Raw genomic sequence first — 22574 nt, forward strand, 5'->3', positions numbered from 1 at the left:
GGTATGATGTCAAAGGCAAAGTCCACTTGCTTCAAGAACAGTCATTGGGCCGCTAAATCAGGCTAACTCCAGTCCATTCACCTGTGGGCTTTTGCCTTTAATATAAAGGGCCCACCACTTCTTATTTGATTCCCCATTGCAAAAAAATCTGAGAAAGAATTCACGGGACCTTTATTGGGGGAGTTGATCTTTCCAAAGTCCTCTGCCAGTGAGGTGAGGACTGAGAGTCCAGGGAAATGGGAAGCTCTGTCCCCTAACCATCCCCATTTGACAATTGAGGGTGAAGTGCTATTGGGACAAGACCTGCCTTTCTGCCTGCTACAATGGTACCCAAGACCTCAGTATGCCGAAGGACCCCTTCAGTTGTGTGCCAGTCTCTCCTGTGCTTGGGAGTCTTTCAATAAGGATCCATTTTCTCCTGGAATGCCTGGATTGGAATTCATATAATCCTTGTCTCGCCCCAATTAGGTGGGTTAGCAGCTACATGGGCCATTCCTCTCTTAGAGTCTAAGGCACCTAACTTGTGTGATATGGATGCTCTGTGGGGGGCTAGGGGTCATGTCTTCGACTGAATGCATACGGCCCAAGCTCAAAACCTAGAATTATTGGAAATAACACAGGCTTAAAAATGGGCTAAAAAAGGGGCTATTGCAGTAAAATTCCTGATTCAGCCACCTGGTAGCTGAAACCAACCAGCAGGAGCATAATAAGATGGGGTTCTTCTACAAAGGCCTCTCTGATGAATTCAGTGACATTCTATCTGTGGTCACTGCACTGCCAACCATTCTTTTCAACCCCATTTGATCTGGTGTTACAAGTGGACGTCTGACATTTGGGGTGCTGCAGTGAAAAGAGCAAGTCACTCTTTGTTACGAGCAACCCCGATGGGTCCTCAGGGGAATCAGGTAATGGACCAGAACCTATCCAAATTGGTTCTGTTCATGGACTCAGGGGAAGAATGTGAGAGACTCTGTGTGCCAATCTCTGATTTTATCCACTGCCGGACTACTAGCCAGGAAACAGAAAACCTGTCCTCAATCAGGATTAACATGGTGAGTCCTACCAACACGGGTCCTGTGATAGTCTTCTAGGTTAATCAATTCTGTATCAAAGCCTGGCGTGCTGCCTCCAGGCTCAATGAACAGGAACTCAGGGTCTTATTGGTTCCACCTGAAATTACATGGATTTAGCTTGAGCTAAGCAAGTTGGAGTTCCAATTATACCAAAAGCATGTCTAGAGTGTGTAAGGGTGGTCAATGGGACCACCCTCATGTCTGGACCAGAGATGACAGAGCGAGGCTGTCAGGAGCAGATTCATTCTGGGAATGCAATGGTTGCAATTGCATAATAATTTATCCACTCGGCACAATGCACCATTTTATTTTCCTCTGCTTATTGTAGCTCCCGGCGCATGTGTCACGCCCGAGACCCGGAGGCCCTACGTCATGCCTTTTTGTCTTATCATCACGAAATAGGGGCCGTTCAGCCGACAATATCTGACAATATTTGAAGAATATCAGGATTATGCTGTTGTTTTTAACAAGTAACAATCCTTGCTCATCAGGCATATGACTGCCCTATAGACCTTGTTGAGGAGGCCCAGAAACCCTGTGGTAGGGCGTATTTGTTAACCCAGCAGGAAGACCATGTTTTTCAGTAGTGCTTGGCTACTGCCTTCAATAGTTAATACATCCCTCCTGTTCTGTGGTATGCTGTCCATTGTTTATTGACCCTTAGAAGGATGGAACTTGTGGCCTTGCATAGACTACCAAACCTTGAATCAAGTGACTATTAAGAATCACAAACCCCTTACACTAATTTCAGTCCTTCTGGATCAACTATGAATGGCTGTGATTTTTGCAAAATTGGACTTTCAAGGTGCTGACAATTTGTTTGGATCCATGAGGAGTGAATGGATGATCGCTTTTTCGTACCATGTATGGCTTATTTGAATACTTGGTTATGCCCTTTAGGTTTGTAAAGTGGCAGCCACATTTCAACATTCTATGAATAAAGTCTTTCCAAACGTCATCCACCATTGTGTGGTGGCGTAGCTAGATGATATCCTGATTTTCTCGCCATCTCAAGAAGCCCATGGTTTTTTTGTTTTTGTTTTTTGTTTTTCTTTCTTTTTAATTTTATTGTGCATTTAGTTTAATTGACAAAAATGTTAAGCACGTACACATGCACAACTTTAAACACATATAAGTATAAAAGACAATCATTTCTCATATATAAAACATACATAAAAACTTTCCATGATCATCATGAGCATTATGAATAGAAAATAATAATTTGTTTCGTGTACAACACACACATTTAATTCTGCAGTAACTCTGAGAACACGCATTGTTTCCAAACTAGAAAAGCACATGTTCAGTGTATCCAAGATTGGATTCTTGGGATTTGTCTTTACTTTCCATGGGGTACTGTTGAGTTCTGCTAAGAGCGAGTTGGAATGATGTACTGGTAACCCCAAGTTTGATTCACTGCAGTCAGCTTTCGAATCAGAACATGCGGATGTGATTTTCTTGTTGGGTTTAAATCTCATTTTTACGAATCTTGGATTTTCATGTCCAAATACTGCAATGAATTGAATTTTCCCCATAATAAAATCTAGATATGAAAACCTGCTTGCGAAAATGATTACTCACAATAAACTCCTTTCCATTCTCTTTAAATTTGTTAACTTCACATTTAATTATAACCCATGATCTAACTCACTCTTTCCTTTGATAAAATAAACTTTTTCTTGCATTGAATATACAGAAAAAGAAATCTGTCCTCAGCCACCTGAGACACGGAATGGGAGGATTTTGCAGACTCTCCACACAATTACTTACCACAGTGATGATATAGTGGTCTACGCCTGTGATACGGGCTACCGCATAAATGGCCCAAGTGATATTAAATGCTGGCTTGGACGATGGCCAGCAGCCCCCGCATGTATTGGTATGTATGCAGTTTCCTGTCTAAGCACCTTCTAGAACAGTCAACAATCAATGTATGTGGACATTTAGTGTTGTTTCATTGAAATGCATTTTATGCTGAATGCTTGAATTCATTGGGACCAATTCACAGAGACGTTTTCTCCACTTGCGTGCTGGCAAAGCACAATTAAATTTTAAAAAAGCATGGATTCCAAAAGTGAATCATTGTAGGCACATGGTTTGTGCACACAGAATTACTACTGAGAAACTCTGCATCTGCAGAAGCGGCAGAGGAGGGGGTTGGGTACCGGAAGATGACACATATGATATAATACAATTGGTTATTTACAATCATGTTGCTCCACTCGTCTTGCTTCCAAGGCCAGCACGGTGCCCCTGAGCTATCCTCCCAAGAGAGGGGATACCGGATTCACAGAGAGATGCACTTCAATGGGCAGCAGTCCATATGCACACTCCCTTGAGCCTGGTGTCCGGGATTAAAAGATGCAAAGATGAATGTGCAATGCTGCCTAACACGTTTTTAGAACTCTAGTGTGATTTAGCAGCCCAGATAGAAATGATTATGCTTGCCAAAACTTCAGAAACTGTTCATTTGCCTTCCTGCAAAACCAAACCACTGAGTTTAAATTGTAAAGGTGTAATCTGCAGTGATGGGGCTTTTGATACCCACCTGACAAATGCTTACTCTTGTCCCAGATGGGTGGCTAGGGGGCTATAACCAGCTGTCCATCAACATGAAGCTAGTTAAGCCAATTAATAACTATTTATCAGAACTACACACAGCACATATCTATGCATTGTTGGAGCAGATTGTGGGTCCCATGCACCCCAGGTGCACCTCCCCACACACACCATACAGATGTGCCGGGCATTTTGCCCTACAGTTGATTTTTCACTTCACATAAACACAAAGGTTCTTAAGGACCCATTCAGCCCTATCATTTACCTACAGTGCACCCTTTCCCTACTTATTTTCTCAATCCATCACTGCTTTTGTGTATTCTACCTTTAACAAAGTGTCCTGTTTTCTGCTCTGTGAATTATGCTGTTTTGTGTGTCTACATAAAGGTTACCCAGTCATTTTACCGAAAGAAAACAGAGTGGTACATTTCACCTAAATTATCTCTACAAAGGTAGTATCTCTCAATTTTTGTTTTCGGGGGGCCAGTATCTCAGAACAGGAGACACGCTATCAGAAAAATACAAAATTGAGAAAACTGGCTACCCCACTCTATGTCCAACCAGGGCTGGCATGGCGATCTACAGAATTATTGTGACAAAAGGCTATCACCTACAACTTTGGTAAGCCACAGTTATACAAGACATATCTTATACTTGATGCAAGGCAAAGGAACCATCCCAGTCAATTGATACACACTCACAACATGACAGTGCCTTCAATAAATCCACGTCAATTTATTAAATGTTTAAGACCAATTTAGAAATATTAAAAAAGAGGGAGAATGAATCAACAACACGTACATTAATCGTAATGCATCAACTTATTATTCTCGCCCACTTCTTATAAAACAGTATGCTTTATATGGGGTTCATTGTCTTAGTCACAACTACTATGTACACTTCAGCAGATACAAGACTATGTTATTTGACTAGTCTATTGTCAAGTGTCGACATGCAATCAAGTGAAAAGTCTGATCTTTTCACACGTATGCACTGACGGCTTTCCCAAGCTGTGGAGCTCCGGATGTTTTTTGGAGTTTTGCTACTTTACTGAACAGAACAGACTCTCGTGTGTGTCTGCAGTGGAGTTAGATCTAGAGGAAATTAAGTTTCCCACACAGCTTGGAATTCTTTGAAACAACCGGACCCGGAGTTGATCTGTGAATACTCGGGAGTAGGATTAAGTCCAGCAACGACTAGGTTTTACCTAGCACTAAGCTCAGGTCCAACCAGGATATTGTGCTTATCCTGTTACGGGGGATTTGAAAGGAGGTGTCCAGCATCTGAAAAATAAATTGTCTATCCTGAAGAAGGCCGTATAAAGTATTGGTTGTAGAAACACTAGGATAGTGTTTCATTTCCTTAAATGGCCGAAACATGTCGAGACTTGACAATAGACTAGTCAAATAACAGTCTTGTATCTGTAGACTGCTGAAGTGTACATAGTAGTTGTGACTAAGACAATGAACCCCATATAAAGCTTACTATTTTTTAAGAAGTGAGCGAGAAGACCACCAGGGTGTGCAGGCAAGATGGCTGCCTGAACGATCAGCTCCCCATACGGCCCCGGGAAGATTGCAGAGTAACAAGAGGAAAAGGAACATTACCATCCTTAAACAAGGATAATCTGTTGTCGGAACGTACGAGGACCCCTGAGACACCCTACCGAGCCCTGGATGTGCTCTGGTGCCGGAGATACGCGATTGGGAAAGGTTGCGCTCCTCCTGCCCCCATCCAGGTCTGCATTTTATGCGTGCCAGAGGCGCGGGGGCTACGCTCCACCCTGCAGTGGGCGGGTCCAGCGCCACGGCCGGCCAGCTGATCTCACGCTCCGTGGCCTGACTGGGACACCCAGCGGAATACTTGGAGACTCCTCAGGGACCTGGATTGCGGCCCCCTGGGCAGCCGCAGCCCGCCTACCTCCCATGCCCAGCGCGGCACGGGGGTGTGGGGCGGATCAGTATGCGGACCTGCCTGAAGCATGCCTGGTCTACCCAGGGAGCCCCATTGGTTTAGCTTTGCTCCCTGTGCCCCCACCAGCAACTCCTCTTACCGGCTCGGGCTGTCGCGGGAGCGTGCCCAAGCCCCCCTCCTTCTCCCCACCCCAGCCTGGGACCCAATAGTGCGAGCACCTTGAGGAGCCGCCTGAACCACCTGAAAGACGCAGCTCCCTGGGGGCCGCTTCATCACAGGCCCGGGCCGACGTGGGAGCGCGCCTGGGCCCCGCTTAGCCTGCTGAAAGCACCCTATAGGGGGGCTACCTGGAGGACATAACCCAGAGAAACGAGACTCACTGGCACTTGCCCCCCCCCAGTGACGGGGTACACACCATGCCCCCACGAGGTAACTCCTCACCCCACTGCCCCTCCTACCCTCTTGGGTGACAGCCTCTGTCCATTGCACGGACTGCCAGACCTGAGTGAGCGCCCTAGGGGCCGCTGCCCCGGCGAGCCCACAGCGGAACCTTCAAGCCTATGGTGGCTTAACTGTGAGTACCAACAACCAACAAGGGTGGAGGCCCTGTCCACCCCTCCAGGTCACTACCTCCCTCCTCCATACTTGGGGGGCCACAGATAGGAGAGTACCACAACCGGGGGAAACCCCTGATACCGAATTTAGAGGCACAAATAGGTAACTACCTTAGGCTCTAAATAAACTGACACTTAAGGCACCGGAACACCTCTCGGGCTCATAGGCAAAAACAAGGACAGAAGGAGTATGATACACTGGGGACTCCAATGTTGGGCCCTGGGGTATGTGGGAATCCTCTATAAGTGAAATAAGCCACAAGGACTCACCCGTCACGCAATAATACACTTGAGCTGAGGGTGAGGCAAAGGGGTAAGCTCTGGTTCCGGAGAGATACCACTGGAGATACCAAGATACCAAGAAACCACAGGGATCGAGGGGCAGAAACCCCACCCCTGTACCCCAAAGGTGAAAGCGCAAACCAGATATCCTGTCACACATCAAGTGGGGGGCCTGAACTTGCGCTCAGGTAATCTTCAAATCGCCCATAGGCCAACGACTTGTGTAACCTCATAAACTTTGGCGACACCCCACTCCTCTAGCTGCACACTACTGAACCGTTCCCAGGTGCTACGCGGAAGCTACCAGACAAGGGAAAAGGGACCAAGTCAATACTAAAAACGACCCCAACCCAACTCCCAAGAAACACGTGACCGAACACCGACCCAGCAAAGCCCCGGTTCCAGTATAGAGGACCACAATCAAAGCAGACAAACAGAGGGTTGGGCCCCCGACCTCGGGGCGTGTGCCCTCCTCTGCAGACCATCGAAAAGTGTGCCGGAAGACTCCAATCCGGCACCCCAAAGACAAGGAAGTACAAGCCTGACTCGGTGCTAAGCAATTTGTGGAAAGTCGGAACTCCTGCTTAAGTGATACTGGAATCACTCTGAAGCCATCGGCTAGATTTAGCTCCCACACCAAGTAACCACAGCACAGCTCCGATTGTGAGTACGCCACCTCACCAGCGACTCTGCAGTACAAAAGGCCATCCTATCATTTAACAGTACCTCTACTCCGGAAAGATTACAATTCCGGGCACACGAGCTGAAGCAGACAAGTATCCACGTACATATAAGGTTCAACTCGGGTCTTCTACATTAAAGGCGCGTCTATCTGGGAGTACCCCACATCCTGTGACTAGTGCCCTTTACACCCCGCTGACCAGCCCCAGATTGGTGTTTGGGGTCACTATCATACCCAATCACATGGAAATCCGCTAGAAAACCTAATTGGACGGAGCCATCTCCTAGCAGAGACCCACGAAATCAAATGTTTGGAGGCCCACACGGAGTATCAACGGGGAGTGAACCTGATGCCCGGGATTAAAGGGAAAAAACCCCACACAAGAGCCAAAGCACCGGCGAAAAACCAAACTCGTCTACTAGAAAGCTGCTGGAACACAACACAGCAAAGCGCCCCCAGGAACCTCCGGACCAGGGAGAATCAACGACGCCTAACAATTCTGACATGGCTATAAATAAGGAAAAACTACTTGACTGCCTTAGGGTCATGGAATCCAGGCTAACAAACATGCTCCAGACTCAACTGGAAACAATGAAAGAAGAGCTGAATAAGTCCCTGAAAGAGGTACGACAAGAGATAGACGAACTTGGGGGCAGAGTGGACACACTCGAAAATGGACTCTCACATATGGCAGAGGAAGCAAAGCAATAAAATAGCCTATTAGACCAAGTTGCCAGAGCTACAAATAATCTAGAGATTCAAACCGAAGATTTGGAAAATCACTCACGAAGATCCAACATCCGGGTCAAGGGCCTCTCAGAAACGATCCAGGATAAAGACATACGGGACACCATGGAACACTGCTTCAGCAGCATCCTGAGCGACGCCCCCCCCCCAGAGCGATTCGAATTTGACAGAATCCACCGAGTGGGCCCCAAAAGGAATGAACCATGAGTGAGACCTAGAGATGTTCTTATCGCCATGACCCCTTATAGCCTGAAAGAGGACATCTTGAGAGCTGCACGTACCAACAAAGAACTAACAATCAATGGTGGGCGAATCCAACTGTACCAAGACCTAGCGTTGATCCCCCTACATAAGAGGAAGCTTATGCAACCAATCACGAAAGCACTACAAGCTGAATAAATCGCATACAGATGGACATTCCCCTTTGGACTAGCCTTCCCCTGGAAAGGGAAACAAAGAAGGATCAGTACATGCGAGGAAGGCCTGTCATTACTACACATTGAGGAAGAACAAAGCCAAACCGAAACTAGCCCACAAAATAGCGCACCCAGCAGCCAAAACAACCAATGGGAATGGTCATCCGAAAGGAAAAGAAGATCTAACAGAGAAAAGAAACTGGCAGGTCCCTTCAAATATCAAAAACAAAACACCCTGAAGAAGACACTAAATAAAGAAGCTACTGGAAGAGACACAGAGAAAACACCTGACCACGGCAGGTGGGCCACTTCAAACTAACCCAAAACAAGACACACTAAGAGACAGAAGCAACAAACATATCCCGTACAAAAATGGCAGAGACACTGATCGTCTCGCTACATGTACAAGGACTGAACTCCCCCGGGAAACGACGAGCGATTCTCAACAGGCTCGAGAAGCTGTCTGCAAAGGTTGCTGTCTTGCAAGACACCCACCTCTTGAAAACGGATGAAAAAAGAAAGTGTAACAAGGCATTCCCACAACAATACTTCGCCTCCAGCGGCTCAAAAACAAAGGGGTCGCAATACTGATGGCTAAGGAACTGAACTTCCGAAAACAACAGATAATTAGTGACACTGAAGGGAGATACCTGGGAATCAAAGGAACTATCAAAGGGAAGACCTACACGATCCTGGTGATATACGCTCCTAACGACAAACAAGACCGTTACATCACAGATCTCCTACTGAAAATAGGGAGCTGGTGTGAAGGCCACTGTATAATGGACCCTAGCCTTGACAAAACCCTGCCCCCTACAGCAGCCGACCAGAGAAACAGACAGGTGTTGGGAAGGTTCCTCAGAGAGCTAGAAGTAATCGAGACCTGGCGCTTCTTCCAGGGAGACACGAGAGAATACACTCACTATTCTGCAGTACACAGAGGATACTCCAGAATAGACATGATCCTGGTTTCAGCAACTCTAATCCCCCAAGTGACTAAGGTGGAAATAGGAACACAATACATTACAGACCACGCCCCAGTACTAGTTTGCCTGGAAATAGACGGAGGGGAAAACAAACAACGCCAGCCGTGGAGACTCAACAACCTGATCCTGCGCGACCTATCGCTTAGAGCACACATGGAAGAAACTATAAACAACTATTTTAAAGAGAACGACAACGGCGAGGTTGACTGGAAAACAATCTGGGATGCCGGGAAAACTGTAATCCGAGGAGAATTCATGGCTCAGGCAGCGATATACTGTAAGGAACGGGCGATACTAACCTGGAGGATGGAACTAGCCCTAAAAGAGGCAGAGAAAAACCACAAGTCCCGACAAACGCAGAAATCCTGGCGAGAATTAAAGAAGGTTTGTGCCCAACTAGAAGGTCACACAGCGGATGCGGTAGCACAGACGTTGCTTAACACTAAGAAATCATACTACGTCCACGGAGGCAAGGCAAATGAATTCCTAGCGGTCAAATTAAACAAACAGAAATCCCGTAACTATATAGCTGCCCTAAGAAATGAAAAAGGGGATATGAACACAAAAGAGGAAGAGAAACTGGAAATAATGGTCCGGTTCCATGAAGAACTACTACAAGGAGCAAACCTAAATGCGACAGACCAAAAATCTTATCTACCCATCTACCCCAAATCTCGGACAAGGACACAGAAATACTGGGGAGGCCATTCACAGCTCAAGAAATCAATAAAGCTATCTCTTCACTGCCAAGGAACAAGACCCCAGGCCCAGACGGCTTCGGAAATGCGTACTACAAAACATTCCGAACACAACTACTGGGCCCCCTCACCCGACTCTTCAACACAATCAGAGACACTGGATCGATCTCCCCAGATATGGCAAGATCATCAACAATCCTTGTGCTGAAACCAAACAAGGATCCCGCCGAATGTTCAAGTTACCGCCCGATAGCACTCCTAAACACGGATGCAAAGCTATACACAAAGATACTAGCGAATAGGCTATCGCAGATCCTCCCAGATATCATCCACGAAGTTCAAGCGGGTTTTGTTAGGGGACGTAACACCCAAGATAACGTTAGAAGAGCCATAAATGTAATCGAATGGGGGAGACGTACAAATCAGAAATTTGCAATAGCGGCCCTAGACGGTTCACACACTTTCGACAGCTTGGACTGGGAATACCTTTGGATGATCCTGGAGAAATTCGGATGCGGGACACAATTCAGCAGGATGATCCTGGCAAATTTTCAACGTCCATCTACATCATTCCGGATAAACACCCGCGACTCAAAACAAGTGGAGATACGGAGGGGTACGCGCCAGGGCTGCCCCCTCTCCCCACTAATATTTGCAATGGCTATGGAGCCACTAGCAGCGTGATACAGAGGAGACCCCGATATAAAAGGAGTGCAAATCAAGGAGACCCCACAGAAAATAGCATTATACGCTGACGATGTGATGCTCTATATGGGAGACACTAAGAATACACTACCGAGAGCCGTTGAGACACTGGAAGAATTTGCCACCATATCCGGATTCACAATCAACTACAATAAATCAAAGGCACTAAACATAACAGATGACGCAAATACAATAAACTGCATGAAGAAGAGATTCCCCCTGAGATGGGAGGTAAACACTCTAGAATACCTGGGAGTTCACCTGGCTAGGAAATTTGAGGACTTATATAAATCAAACATCCCCCCTCTTTGGAAACAACTAAAGGCGGACCTCCTGAGATGGGATAACCAGGAACTATCGTGGTTCGCCAGAATAGCAGCGGTAAAGATGACCCTTCTCCCCGCCTAATATACGTGACCAGTTCAATACCCGCAGAGATCCCGCCACAGATAATCAAAGAACTTCAAAAGGCAGTATTTAGATTCATATGGGTGAAAAAGAGACCCAGAATACAGAGACGCATACTGACCCGTCCCCCGCTCCTGGGAGGCATGGGGGTTCCAGACTTGGGCAGATACATCATGGCAGCGCACTTGGCCCCCATACTACAGTGGGCTAACCCAGCCGACACCAAAGGATGGAGAGCCATAGAACAAGCATCCACACAGATCCCGATAACAGCGCTCCTAGCATTGAACCCCAAGGCCTGCGAAACAGAAGGAAAACTACTAGGAACTACTAACACAGCCCTAAGTAACTGGGACAGAGCCATGCATATGAAAAAGATCAAACAAGGGTTGAGCCCATTATCCCCAATAGCACATAACATCGATTTCACCCCAAGCCTGAAGAAGAATTTCTGGGTAGGATGGAAAGGCGCAGACACTCTAACATTGCAGGACATGTACCAAACGGGGACCCAATCCCCTTCTTAGAATGCAAAAAGAAATTCCATCTGGGGGAAAATGAAAGGTTCAGATACATGCAAGTACGACACTGGATCTCCCACCCATCAGTGAAAAGAGCAGGTACAAGAACCCTAACAGGCTTGGAACTAACAATACAAGAGGGGAAACCAGGGAGAGGGATATCTAGAATTTACAGACTGCTCGATGGAGCACAACCAACGGACAACCTAAGATATAAAGAGAATTGAGAAAAAGATGTAGGAGAGCCGATAATGGATAGAGAGTGGGACCAGATATGGACAAGAGCTCATAGATCCTCCAAATGTACAGCAATTAAAGAAGCTGCATATAAATTATGCTACAGATGGTACATGTCCCCCCACAGATTACACAAAATAAACTCAGAATATCCCCCAAACTGTTGGAGACAATGTGGAGGGAGAGGTGATCTGTTCCACATGTGGTGGACATGCCCCAAGGCGATTACCTATTGGAAGGAGATACTGGGACACATCAAAGACATTACTGGCAGAGAGTTACCACTATCACCTAAAGTGATCCTGCTGGGAGAGGAGGCAGAGGGTATATACGCGGCATCGGGGCATATATCCAATCTAATAACACACTTACTATCAGCGGCACAAATGACATTGGCACAAAGGTGGAAACGCTAGAGGGCCCAACGACACCATGGTGGTCGGTGAAAATATGGGCAGTAATGGCAATGGAGAAGGTAACTGCCATAAGAACAGAGACTTACCAAAGATACTTGTCCATAGAGTGCCCCTTTAGAGACTTTGTCGGAGACAGGGAAGCCCACTTCTATAAACCACGGACCCTCAGAAATATATCGATCATCTAACAACCCAGAACAGAGAACGAGAGAAAGAATCAGCACAACGAGAAAAGGGAACAAGGCGAAAAGTAAAGGGGGGGAGGGAGTTAACTGTCTAAGGGTTACACTCAAGAACCTATGTATGAAAGAAATGAACACTGCAGAGAACCTAGCCTACTGGGTCCCCCTTACGAAACTTTGACAAAGAAAGAGAAGCCTATTTCGTCAAACCTCAGATTCTCAAAAACGTTTATACCTCCTGACAGCCAGGAACACAAAAGAAGTGGGATCCTCATATGGGGACGTTTTAGCGGAAAGGTCAAAAGGAAAGACTCTGGAACCTAGAGATAAAGGATCTGGGTTGGGGGTGAGGTAGAAACTTAAGAATGAATCGATAAAACTGGGAAATTTCTGTTGTATAGCAGCAGACAACGGAGTTATGACGTGGACTCATATTGGCAAAAGTTATACTCTTGTACATTTGTTGAAAGTAAAATGTCCTTACCTCTGCAAGAAAATAATATTGTTTTAAAAATTTAAAAAAAATAAAAATAAAGGGCAGTGGGGAGGATGGTGGAATAATAATTTATAGTTTAAACATTGGAGGCAACTTACACAACAACGGGTGTCATTAACCCTGAATGAAAATTTGATTTTATGCATTGTGTTAACAAAGTATAACGTTTATATGTTGTAATTGATTATGCCTCTATCGAAAAATAAAAATGGTTAAAAAGAAGTGAGCGAGAATAATATGTTGATGCATTACAATTAATGTACGTGTTGTTGATTCATTCTCCCTCTTTTTTAATTTTTCTAAATTGGTCTTAAACATTTAATAAATTGACGTGGATTTATTGAAGGAACTGTCATGTTGTGAGTGTGTATCAATTGAGTGGGATGGTTCCTTTGCCTTGCATCAAGTATAAGATATGTCTTGTATAACTGTGGCTTACCAAAGTTGTAGGTGATAGCCTTTTGTCACAATAATTCTGTAGATCACCATGCCAGCTCTGGTTGGACATAGAGTGGGGTAGCCAGTTTTCTCAATTTTGTATTTTTCATTTCACCTAAGTACATAATACTGAAAAACAATGACAATACTAAATATGTATTGGGTAGTGGGGTAAGGGGTTAAAATGGGTTGGGATGGGGTTGGGGTGGCGTTATAAGGGTAAAAAAACGGGGGGCTTGAAAGGCGGGACCACCCAAATAAAAATAAAACAATTGTGTTTTTTATGTATTATGGTCGCAATGAAATGTACCACTCTGAAATTTGGGTCGGTAAAATCACATATAACCACATAAAGCATTTCAAGCACAGGCATGCATAGACAGCATCTTAGTTTTCCTTTGGCACTGTTGCCAGGTTTTTGGTGTGAATTTACTGGTCAGTGGTCCGAGAAGAAGGCGGTTATTGTTTTGCTCCAGGAAACGAAAGATAGGCCTACAAAGATGCCAGCACTCTCTCAAAACGATGATCTATCAACTATTAATGCACAACTCCAAGTGTAGATTTCCTCTGAGTCAATCACAATGCTGTGAATGCATTTAAGAATCTCTGGTCTTGACCTCATTTAAAATATTCTGGCTTGAGACGTACCATGACAAGCAACCCCATAGTCTTCAACTGTATAAAACGAAACCAGCATGCACAGGTCAATTGGCCAAACTATCACACTACAACGAAAATACCACTGCGAACCGCTTTGTAAATCATGCTCAAAATATGTAAAGTGCATTGTTAATAATTCCTTGTTAATTATATTACCTTTGTGAGTCACATGGATGTGCTCATTTCACCCCACAATAAAAACACATTCCTTTTTAGTTGCTCATCTCCATTTGCTAATGGCCCAATTGATCCTGGTAGTGCTTGTTATCGTTTGGGATATTTACGCTTCCACAAAATAGGGCGGTATTTTGTTTGAGAATACTGCCAAAGTGCCAGAGGGGTAGATAGGGTAGGGCCTGAGCAGGCAAGGCCCACCCAAACTCTGTAAATGCCCATTCAGCAGTGCTCTGCGGTCATCTACAGATGTTAATGTCACTGTGGTGGGCCCAACTACATTAGCTTCAGGCCTCATCTGTTGGACAATCCTGGCTATGCCTCTGCAAAGTGCTTACCTGTCCTGCATGTGGTAAGCTTGTGGAAGCGGGAAGGGGATGCATGATTCCAATTCATGATGACCCCTCAGTTATTCCCCATTTGGGCATCCCACAGGACTCCGTGGGGATCGGTTATTTCTGCATGCTGTAATTTGGCAGTGTGGTGAAAGTTGCTATGATCCCGTTACCACCACTTTTTTTCTTTTATCATAAAGATACTTATAGCGTCCAACTTTGCCTGGAGCATTAACAAGTGGATGGATCATTATCTCACGATGACGATCTATCCGTTGGTCTAGAAGGCTTAAATATAGAATATAAAAAATCGTGCTACAAATACAATAGGGATTGGTAGTGGAACACACTATTCAAAAACAGCAGGAAGCAAGCAAAATAAAATAAAAAAGCATATTCTAAATAGGCCCTGTTTACAAAGGGATAGACCCACAATATGCACATCGAATATTTAAAAATGTAATCAACACGTTTAAGAGGGTAATGGGGGCGATGAAACGGCTGCATACGCTGACCTCAAGGCTGGCAAACCAAATGCCTAGTAAAATAGGCAGGTTTGTGGACGTTATACCTACAGGCTGTACATGAGTGCAATTCAGATGATGGGCATTAAACATCCTGTAACTTTACTTGCTGCATTTTTATTTCTATGCCTAAACAATGGGTAGAAATGATCATTTGAGCCACCACTGATCCAGTGCATGGCTTATGTGTGTGTCCCAAACAGAAAGGACAGGGAAAGTAAACTACCTCTGGTGTGCGCAAGGGAAGACAGGCCATGGGTGTGGATGTGTGGGATGCCCTTTCATATGGCCTGCCTATATGAGCATGTGTGTGCCCTCTTAATGTCCTCACTACTGCACACGAGTGAGCATCTATACGTTCCCTTTGTGTAAGAGAGCATGGGACATTTTCAGATGTTCTTTTTTTTTTTGCATGTACCTGAATACACCTTTCCAGAAAGGGGCAATATATTTCCTGTCTTGTTAAAAAAGTAACTTGTTAGTGGAAAAGACGAAAATTGATATTTATTGTTTGCTGTTACTTATATGCTTCGGGTGCCCACCAGTGCTAAAATAGAAGTATGTAGAAGACAATTCACAATAAACTCTAGTGGTATGGCTGTATTGTCAGACAGTCCCCTGACCGTGGCCAAACGGTGTACGTCCACTGGCATCTTCAGTGGAGAGAGCTAAAAAGGAGAACCCACGTTTTCCAGGTTTTCGGATGAGCTGCGACATCATTATGACGATGTGTGCTCTGCCAATGGCATTCTTGCATGATTCCCAGGCGCTGCCTAAGACGGAGAGTAAAATCTGAGAAGTCTCTGTGCTTCTCAAAGTGTTTCGATCAGTGATCTGCGATCTTGTATCTGGTTTATTGGATTCCTGGCTACTACCTTTCTTCTGTTTCCCCAAGATTCTGTTGTTTTGACGGACTGTGATAATGGTATTTGAACCTAGGCTTTTTATGGAAGTTTTCCTTTGCACTCTTGTGGCAAACATGTTCTGTGTTTCTATGTTTGGAAGCTCCGCTATGAAGCACTACTGGCAGCCCAGGAAATGGGCCAGAACAAGACAGAGCTGTGCTCCTGCAAAACACGTTTTGCCAGAGTGCTGCCCTGCCCACAGACGCAGGGGCTTGCCCAGGACACTCACGGATCTGCTCTGAAGCTCAGACATGTAACCCACACTTCAATAAGCAGGCCGCTTTCAGAAGACAGTAGCACTGCCAAGTCTCCTGAAAGCAGACAGCTTGTTGAAGCACAGTTTGCTTGTGCATGGTTTGACTCACCTTCAGAACAGAATACTCTCAACGTGATCCGTCCTGAAGCCGAGTTATCAAATGCAAGAGCAACCCACGTTTCAACCAGCAGACACTTTCAGCAGACTCAGCATGGGAAACTGAATACGGAAACATCCAAAGCCTCATAGACTTGTTGCGGTTGTCCAATCTGGTGTGTATGTCCTGCAATATACAGACATTGGGCCTCATTACAAGTTTGGCGGTAGCCTTGCCGGTAAAACCGGCAGGCTGCCACCAAACTTGCAATTTTTGCGGTGCCCGCAAATGGGCAATTACCGGGTCATTACGGCCCTGCCGGACCCGGTAATTGCCCAATTGCAGTCGCCGGAAAAAAGATGCTCCCCATTCATATTCGGCCCCATGGGCTGAATGGGAATGGGGAGGTTGGATGCACCGGCACCGTTTAAAATATAATATTATATGCCGGTGCATTCGACATGCTGTGCTCGCGGGTGCCTTTCTGCCTGCCAGGTCCGACTGGCGGGCAGAAAGGCACCCGCGAGCACAACTCGTAGTTTGCCGGTCCGGGAACTACGGTACCGGCATGCTTACCGGTACCGTAGTTCCCGGACCGGCAAACTTATAATGAGGCCCATTGTCTTCTTAGGATGAGTAGTGTTTCCAATCAAAACTGAAGAGCCCAACTTACATTATTCAATCAAAATGGCTAGTTACTGAATCACTGTAAAACATGTTTCAAATTAAAAAAATTGGACCTTCTTTTGTTCCCATAATGCTCTTGCTTTTATGCAAATCACCAGGATTGGGTTCTATGATACATTATTGCATGACCTAGTATGGGGCCATGCCCCTCGCCCCCCCTCCCCACAGTCCCACCCCTCCAAGGATGAGGGGATTCCCCCAGTACATTATTTCAAGGACTGAGATAAGTGCTTGCTGCCTGAAAGATTAAGGTATGGTAAAGAGGCATCATTTAATTGGCCTTCTGTGTTTTTTGCGTTTGCAGCTTGAGCAAACTAGATCTATTTCTCTGCCTTTCTGTCTGAACTGATCGTTGAGGTGTGGGATCTTTGCAGCCGGATTTTTGCTCATCAGGAGAAAAGTACATGTCTACACTAAGGGTTTCTGAAAGAGACACAAATCCAGGGTCGGAGCACCAAAGGATTGAGAATCCTTTTTCCCCCTATCCAGGTAGTGGTATCAAGGCAGCCGCTGATCCAGTAATGACCCTCATCTAAGCACTGGCTTTGCTCAGGGCTGACATGGTAGCAGCCCATACCACTATCAATCAAATGCTTGATAAACCACAGAGTAATTCACACCCCTTACCTCCTGGTAAAGAATTCGGGCCACCGCAGGAACAAATCTTGGGGCTACAAAGTGCCTGGTGCTCAGGCAACTCCCGGTGGGTGTCCTGTAGCACAGGTACCACTTTCTATTATGGTGCCGACTCGATTTCTATTGGCCCCACCAGAGTACCTTCACGCAGACCCGAAAACATACAGGCCTATTGAACCATTTCTCTGTAGGCTGACTGCTTTTTCAGATGCAGGCACTAAGGTTGCTTTTATCTCCACCCACTTAGGTGGGTTAGCAGCTAAACGGGCCATTCCTCTCTTGGGTTCCAAGGCTCCCAACTTGTATGACACGGATGCTCTATGGGTGGCTATGGGTCATGTCTTTGATTGAATCCATAAGGCCCAGGCTCAAAACCAAGAACTATTGGACCTACCACAACCTCAAAAGGTGGCTATTGCAGTACAATGCCCATTTCAACCACCTGGTAGCTGAAACCAACTGGCAGGAGTATAAGAATATGGTTGGCTTCTGCAAAGGACTCTCTGATGAACTAAATGCGCTGCATTGCCAACCATTTTATCCACCCTACTTGATCTGGTGTTACAAGTGGATGTCTGACGTTTGGGGTGTCGCAGTGAAAAGAGCAAGTCACTCTTTGTTACTAGCAACCCTGATGGGTCCTCAGGGGAATCAGGTAATGGACCAGAACCTATCCAGATTTGTTCTGTGTGTGGACCTCTCTCAGGGGTAGAACGTGAGAGGCTTTGCAGTGGCAATCTCTGTATTGATGGCAAGCTCATCATTTGATCTGTTCTTGATTCTGCCGGCCTACTAAGAAGCCAGGAAACACCAAAACGTGTCCCCAAGCAGGATTAACATGGTGGGTACTTTGGTAGTCTACTAGGCACATCAAGTCTATATCAAAGCTTAGCCTGCTGCCTCCAGGCTCAATAAACAGGAAATCAAGGGTTGATTCGATTCCACCTGAAATTACATGGATTCAGCTTGGGCTAAGCAAGTCGGAGCTCCAGTTGTACCAAAAGCATGTCTAGAATCTGTAAGTGTGGTCAATGGACCACTCTCATATCTGGGCCAGTGATAGAACAGACTGCACAGTTATTTATCATGACAGAGCAGGGCTGTTAGGAGGAGATTCATCCTGTGATTACAGTGGATGCAGTTGCATAATATTTTTTTCGACTGGGTGCAATGCACCATTGTCTTTTCTTCTGTTCGTTGTAACTCCCAGTGCATGTATCATTCACAAGCCCCGGAGGTCCTATGTCATGCCTTTTTGTCTAGTTATCCCGGGACGTTCTTTTTTAGCAGGGACAAACCTTGCTCCTCAGGCGTAGGACTGCCCTATAGACCTTATTGAGGGGGCCCAGAAACCCTGTGGTAGGGCGAATTCATTAACCCAGCATGTAGACCATGTTTTTCATGAGTGCTTGGTTACCGCCCTCAATTGTTAATACACCCCTCTTGTTCTCTGGCAGGATCCCCATTGTTTAGTGACCCTTTGAAGGAGGGGTGCTTGTGGCCTTGCATAGACTACCAATCCTTGAATCAGGTGACTATGAAAAATCACCATCCGTTCCACTCATTTCAGTCCATGTGGATCAACTATGAATCGCTGTTATTGTTTCAAAATTGCACTTTCAAGGTGCTGACAATCTTTTCAGGATCCCTGAGATAGACTAATGGAAGATCGCTTTTCGTACCACATATGTTTTATTTGAATACCTGGTTATGCCCTTCTGGTTTTGTAAAGTGGCAGAAACTTTTCAACATTTTATGAATAACATCTTTTGGTATGTCATCCACTATTGTGTGGTGGCATAGCTAGATGATATCCTGATTTACTCGCCGTCGCATGAAGCCCATGTACAACACACACATTTGGTTCTGCAGTAACTCTGGGAACACGCATTGTTTGCCAAACTATAAAAGCTAGTTTTCAATGTATCCAAGATTGAGTTATTGGGATGTGTCCTTACTTGCCATGGGGTGCTGTTGAGTTCTGCTAAATTAAGAGCGATGCTTGATTGACCAAAACCTACTACAGTGAGAAAGTCTTACAATCATTTTGGGATTTTCCCAACGTATATAAATGGTTCATCCCTTTCTTTTACTCACTCTTCAGTCTACTGTTGTTGGTCTGATCAGGCACAATAATTCTTTGACACTTTAAAACTGGAATTTACAACTGCCCCAGAGTTGCAGCTTCGCAATCCACACTTACTGTTTGGGCTGTAAGCGGATGCCTCTTCGATTTACATATGTGCGGTATTGTCACAAAGATCCTCTGCCTCTAAAGCGTCTTCATCTAGTGACCTACTTTCCAGGATGCTAACAGCTGCAGAAGCACATTATTCAATACTTGGATGAGAACTGTTTGCCATCAAGTCGACCTTTAATGAATGGTGCCATCATTTATTGGGGGAACATCATCAACTGACTGTGTTTACTGACCACCAAACCTGCAAGCCTTAACATCTATCCAGTGTTTGACTGCAAGGCAATTGCGCTGGCATATGTTGTTTGGCATGTTTGATTTTGTCCTCACCTACCAACTTGCCTCGCAGAACAGCAAAGCCGACTGCGCGCTGTCACTAATCTATGAGTCAGCCTCCTCCATGACTTACTTGAAAGCACCATTTCCTCTGTCCCTGTAACCCATTCCCTTCATTAAGACAAGGAATACAGTGCTGAGCACAGGAAAGCCCAGGGGACCTGGAAAAACATCCTCTGGTGATTTTGGAAGGTTTCCTGAATGTGGAAGTTTGGTTGTTCTTTCTTACCATGAGCACACATGACTTGACTCTGCAATGTTGTCACAACACTAAATTCAGCGTTCACCGGGGGGTGGGGAGATGTAAGAAAATGAGGAGCTTTTACAAATTTGGTGTGGCTGGCCGGTTATAGCGAAAACTATGAAGGACTACATTTCTTCATGTCCTGTATGAGCGCAATGAGAGACCCACCCAGGCAAGCCCCTGGGAATATTGCAAAAAATGCACATTCCACAGAAACCCTGGTCTATGCTTTCCCTGGATTTCATCTGGGAAATGCCTGAGGTTCCAATGTTAAACACAGCATATGTAGAATAAGACATATTCACAAAGATTGCTCCATTTTATTTTCCTCTTGGAGATTACCAACCTCCCCTATTCTGACAGATCTATTTTTTGGTGTGTATTCTGTTTGTTTTCTTTTCCATTAATCATTATCTCAGAAAGGGGTCCAAAGTTGAATTCCTGATTTTGTTGGGCCCTTATGAAGCTCCTGTCCATTGATGTGAGGTATTCATCTGCTTACCATCCACAGACTGACAGCCTGACTGAAAGAGTGAATCAAAACCTATAGCAATTTTTAAGGTGCCTTAGTTTACCATACCTGGATTCTTAGGCGTCAACGCTTACGTTTGCCGAATTCACATACAATAATTCTGAGCAATAAGCTTCCAAAGCCTCTCTGTGTTTTACATTATGCAGAAAGCTTTGAAGAACAGTACCTGAGGACCTATTGCCTCCTACTTCGGCCGCTCCAGCAAATGTGTGTGAAGCCTATCCAGCAGGTCTGCTTTTCAGTGAGGCAGCACCTATATGAGGTGCAAATAAGAATGTCCTAATTTGGTTCAGATCCTGGGTGATGAACAAGTCTGGCTATTCTTGAAAGTAGAGTATTTCACATCATTGTATTGCGCCTCTGTTACCCAACATTGCGGTTTCCTCCAGCCTCAGTGCTGCTGCAGGTGTCTGAGGAATATTAGGTAGCCAATATCTTAGATTTCCGGCTTTAATGGGGGTGGTTTTTTTATCTTGAAGCGGGTATGGGCCTGAAGACAGGACATAGGACACAGCAGGTAATGTTCACTCACCCCGTTTGCTTCGGATCTATGTGATTACTGCACCCAAATTACTGTGACCTGAGGCTACCGAGGCTACTATCAGATGCTTCCTTGACCATGGAAGAATGTTATATGGCAATTGGCATCTTCCCTGGTGAGTGATACAAAAGAGGAACTGGAGAAACTATATTTCTCAGGTTTCTTGACAAGCAGAAATGTCATCATGGTGACACCTGCACGGCCAGTGGCATTCCCACATTGTTCCCTGGCAACGCAGAAGAAGGAATTAAAAGCAGGGAAGGCTTTGTGAGTGCCAATGTGTTTTTCAAGGTGAGCAGTGTTCTCCTATCTGGTTTATTGGATTCTTTGCACTGTATCTTTCTCCTGTTTTTTATGGATTGTGTTGGTTTGACACAGTGTGATAGCGAATGTAGTCTTCATGTGAATGTTGGGATTTGAACCTAGGCATTGTTTCCTGGGACTTTTTATTTGGATGCCCCTTGCACTGTTGTGGCAAACCCATTCTGTGCTTCTCTGTTTGGACCTCCCATTTGAAGCACTACTAGATTCTTAAGTAAATAAATATTTATTAAACGAAAATGGGTTGGGGAAAACACCTCTCTAGCCCTATTCTAAAGAGGAACTTCTCTACCTAGAAACTAAAACTAAGTATCTGTCTGTGTCAGGATGTCAGTGAATGAAAAGCCATCCTTGTTTAAAACAACCTATTCTGACTAGGGCTGTACCGAATAGCATATTTAGTATTCGGCCGGATACCGAATAGTTTGTCAACTATTCGGCCGGAGCCGAATAGTGAGCCGAATAGTTTTTTTTTTTTAGGCAAACATATTCTAGGGCATAAAAAATCAGCATTTCAATGAATAAACTAAGGAGGCATTCTATTGCATGGGTACATATTTATTAATTGGACACATCTCTGTAAGCTTATGAGAAAAGACAAAGAAAAAATACAAAAGTTACGGGAAAAGGCCTCACTCTTAGTAAGAGTAACCTGTAAGGGGAAGGTTGTATTTTAGGAAAACAAGCCTTTCAACATTTTCAGCTAAGAGGCTGCTTCTGTGTTCGGAATAAATATCTCCAGCTGAACTGAACAC

At 45.1% G+C, this 22574-nt stretch overlaps 1 protein-coding gene across 2 annotated transcripts in view; it reads left to right on the top strand.

Annotated features, from left to right (window-relative positions):
• LOC138537956 (complement factor H-like) overlaps nt 1-22574 on the top strand; it is a 498187-nt gene that overhangs the window by 149578 nt on the left and 326035 nt on the right. For both annotated transcript variants that reach the window (XM_069641492.1, XM_069641493.1), the window contains exon 9: nt 2770-2952. In XM_069641492.1, coding sequence (XP_069497593.1) covers nt 2770-2952 — 183 coding nt within the window. The remainder of the gene's footprint in view (nt 1-2769; nt 2953-22574) is intronic.

This window comes from Ambystoma mexicanum, chromosome 1q (genome assembly GCF_040938575.1).
Source record: "Ambystoma mexicanum isolate Mex_15411 chromosome 1q, UKY_AmexF1_1, whole genome shotgun sequence".
NCBI lineage: Eukaryota > Metazoa > Chordata > Amphibia > Caudata > Ambystomatidae > Ambystoma > Ambystoma mexicanum.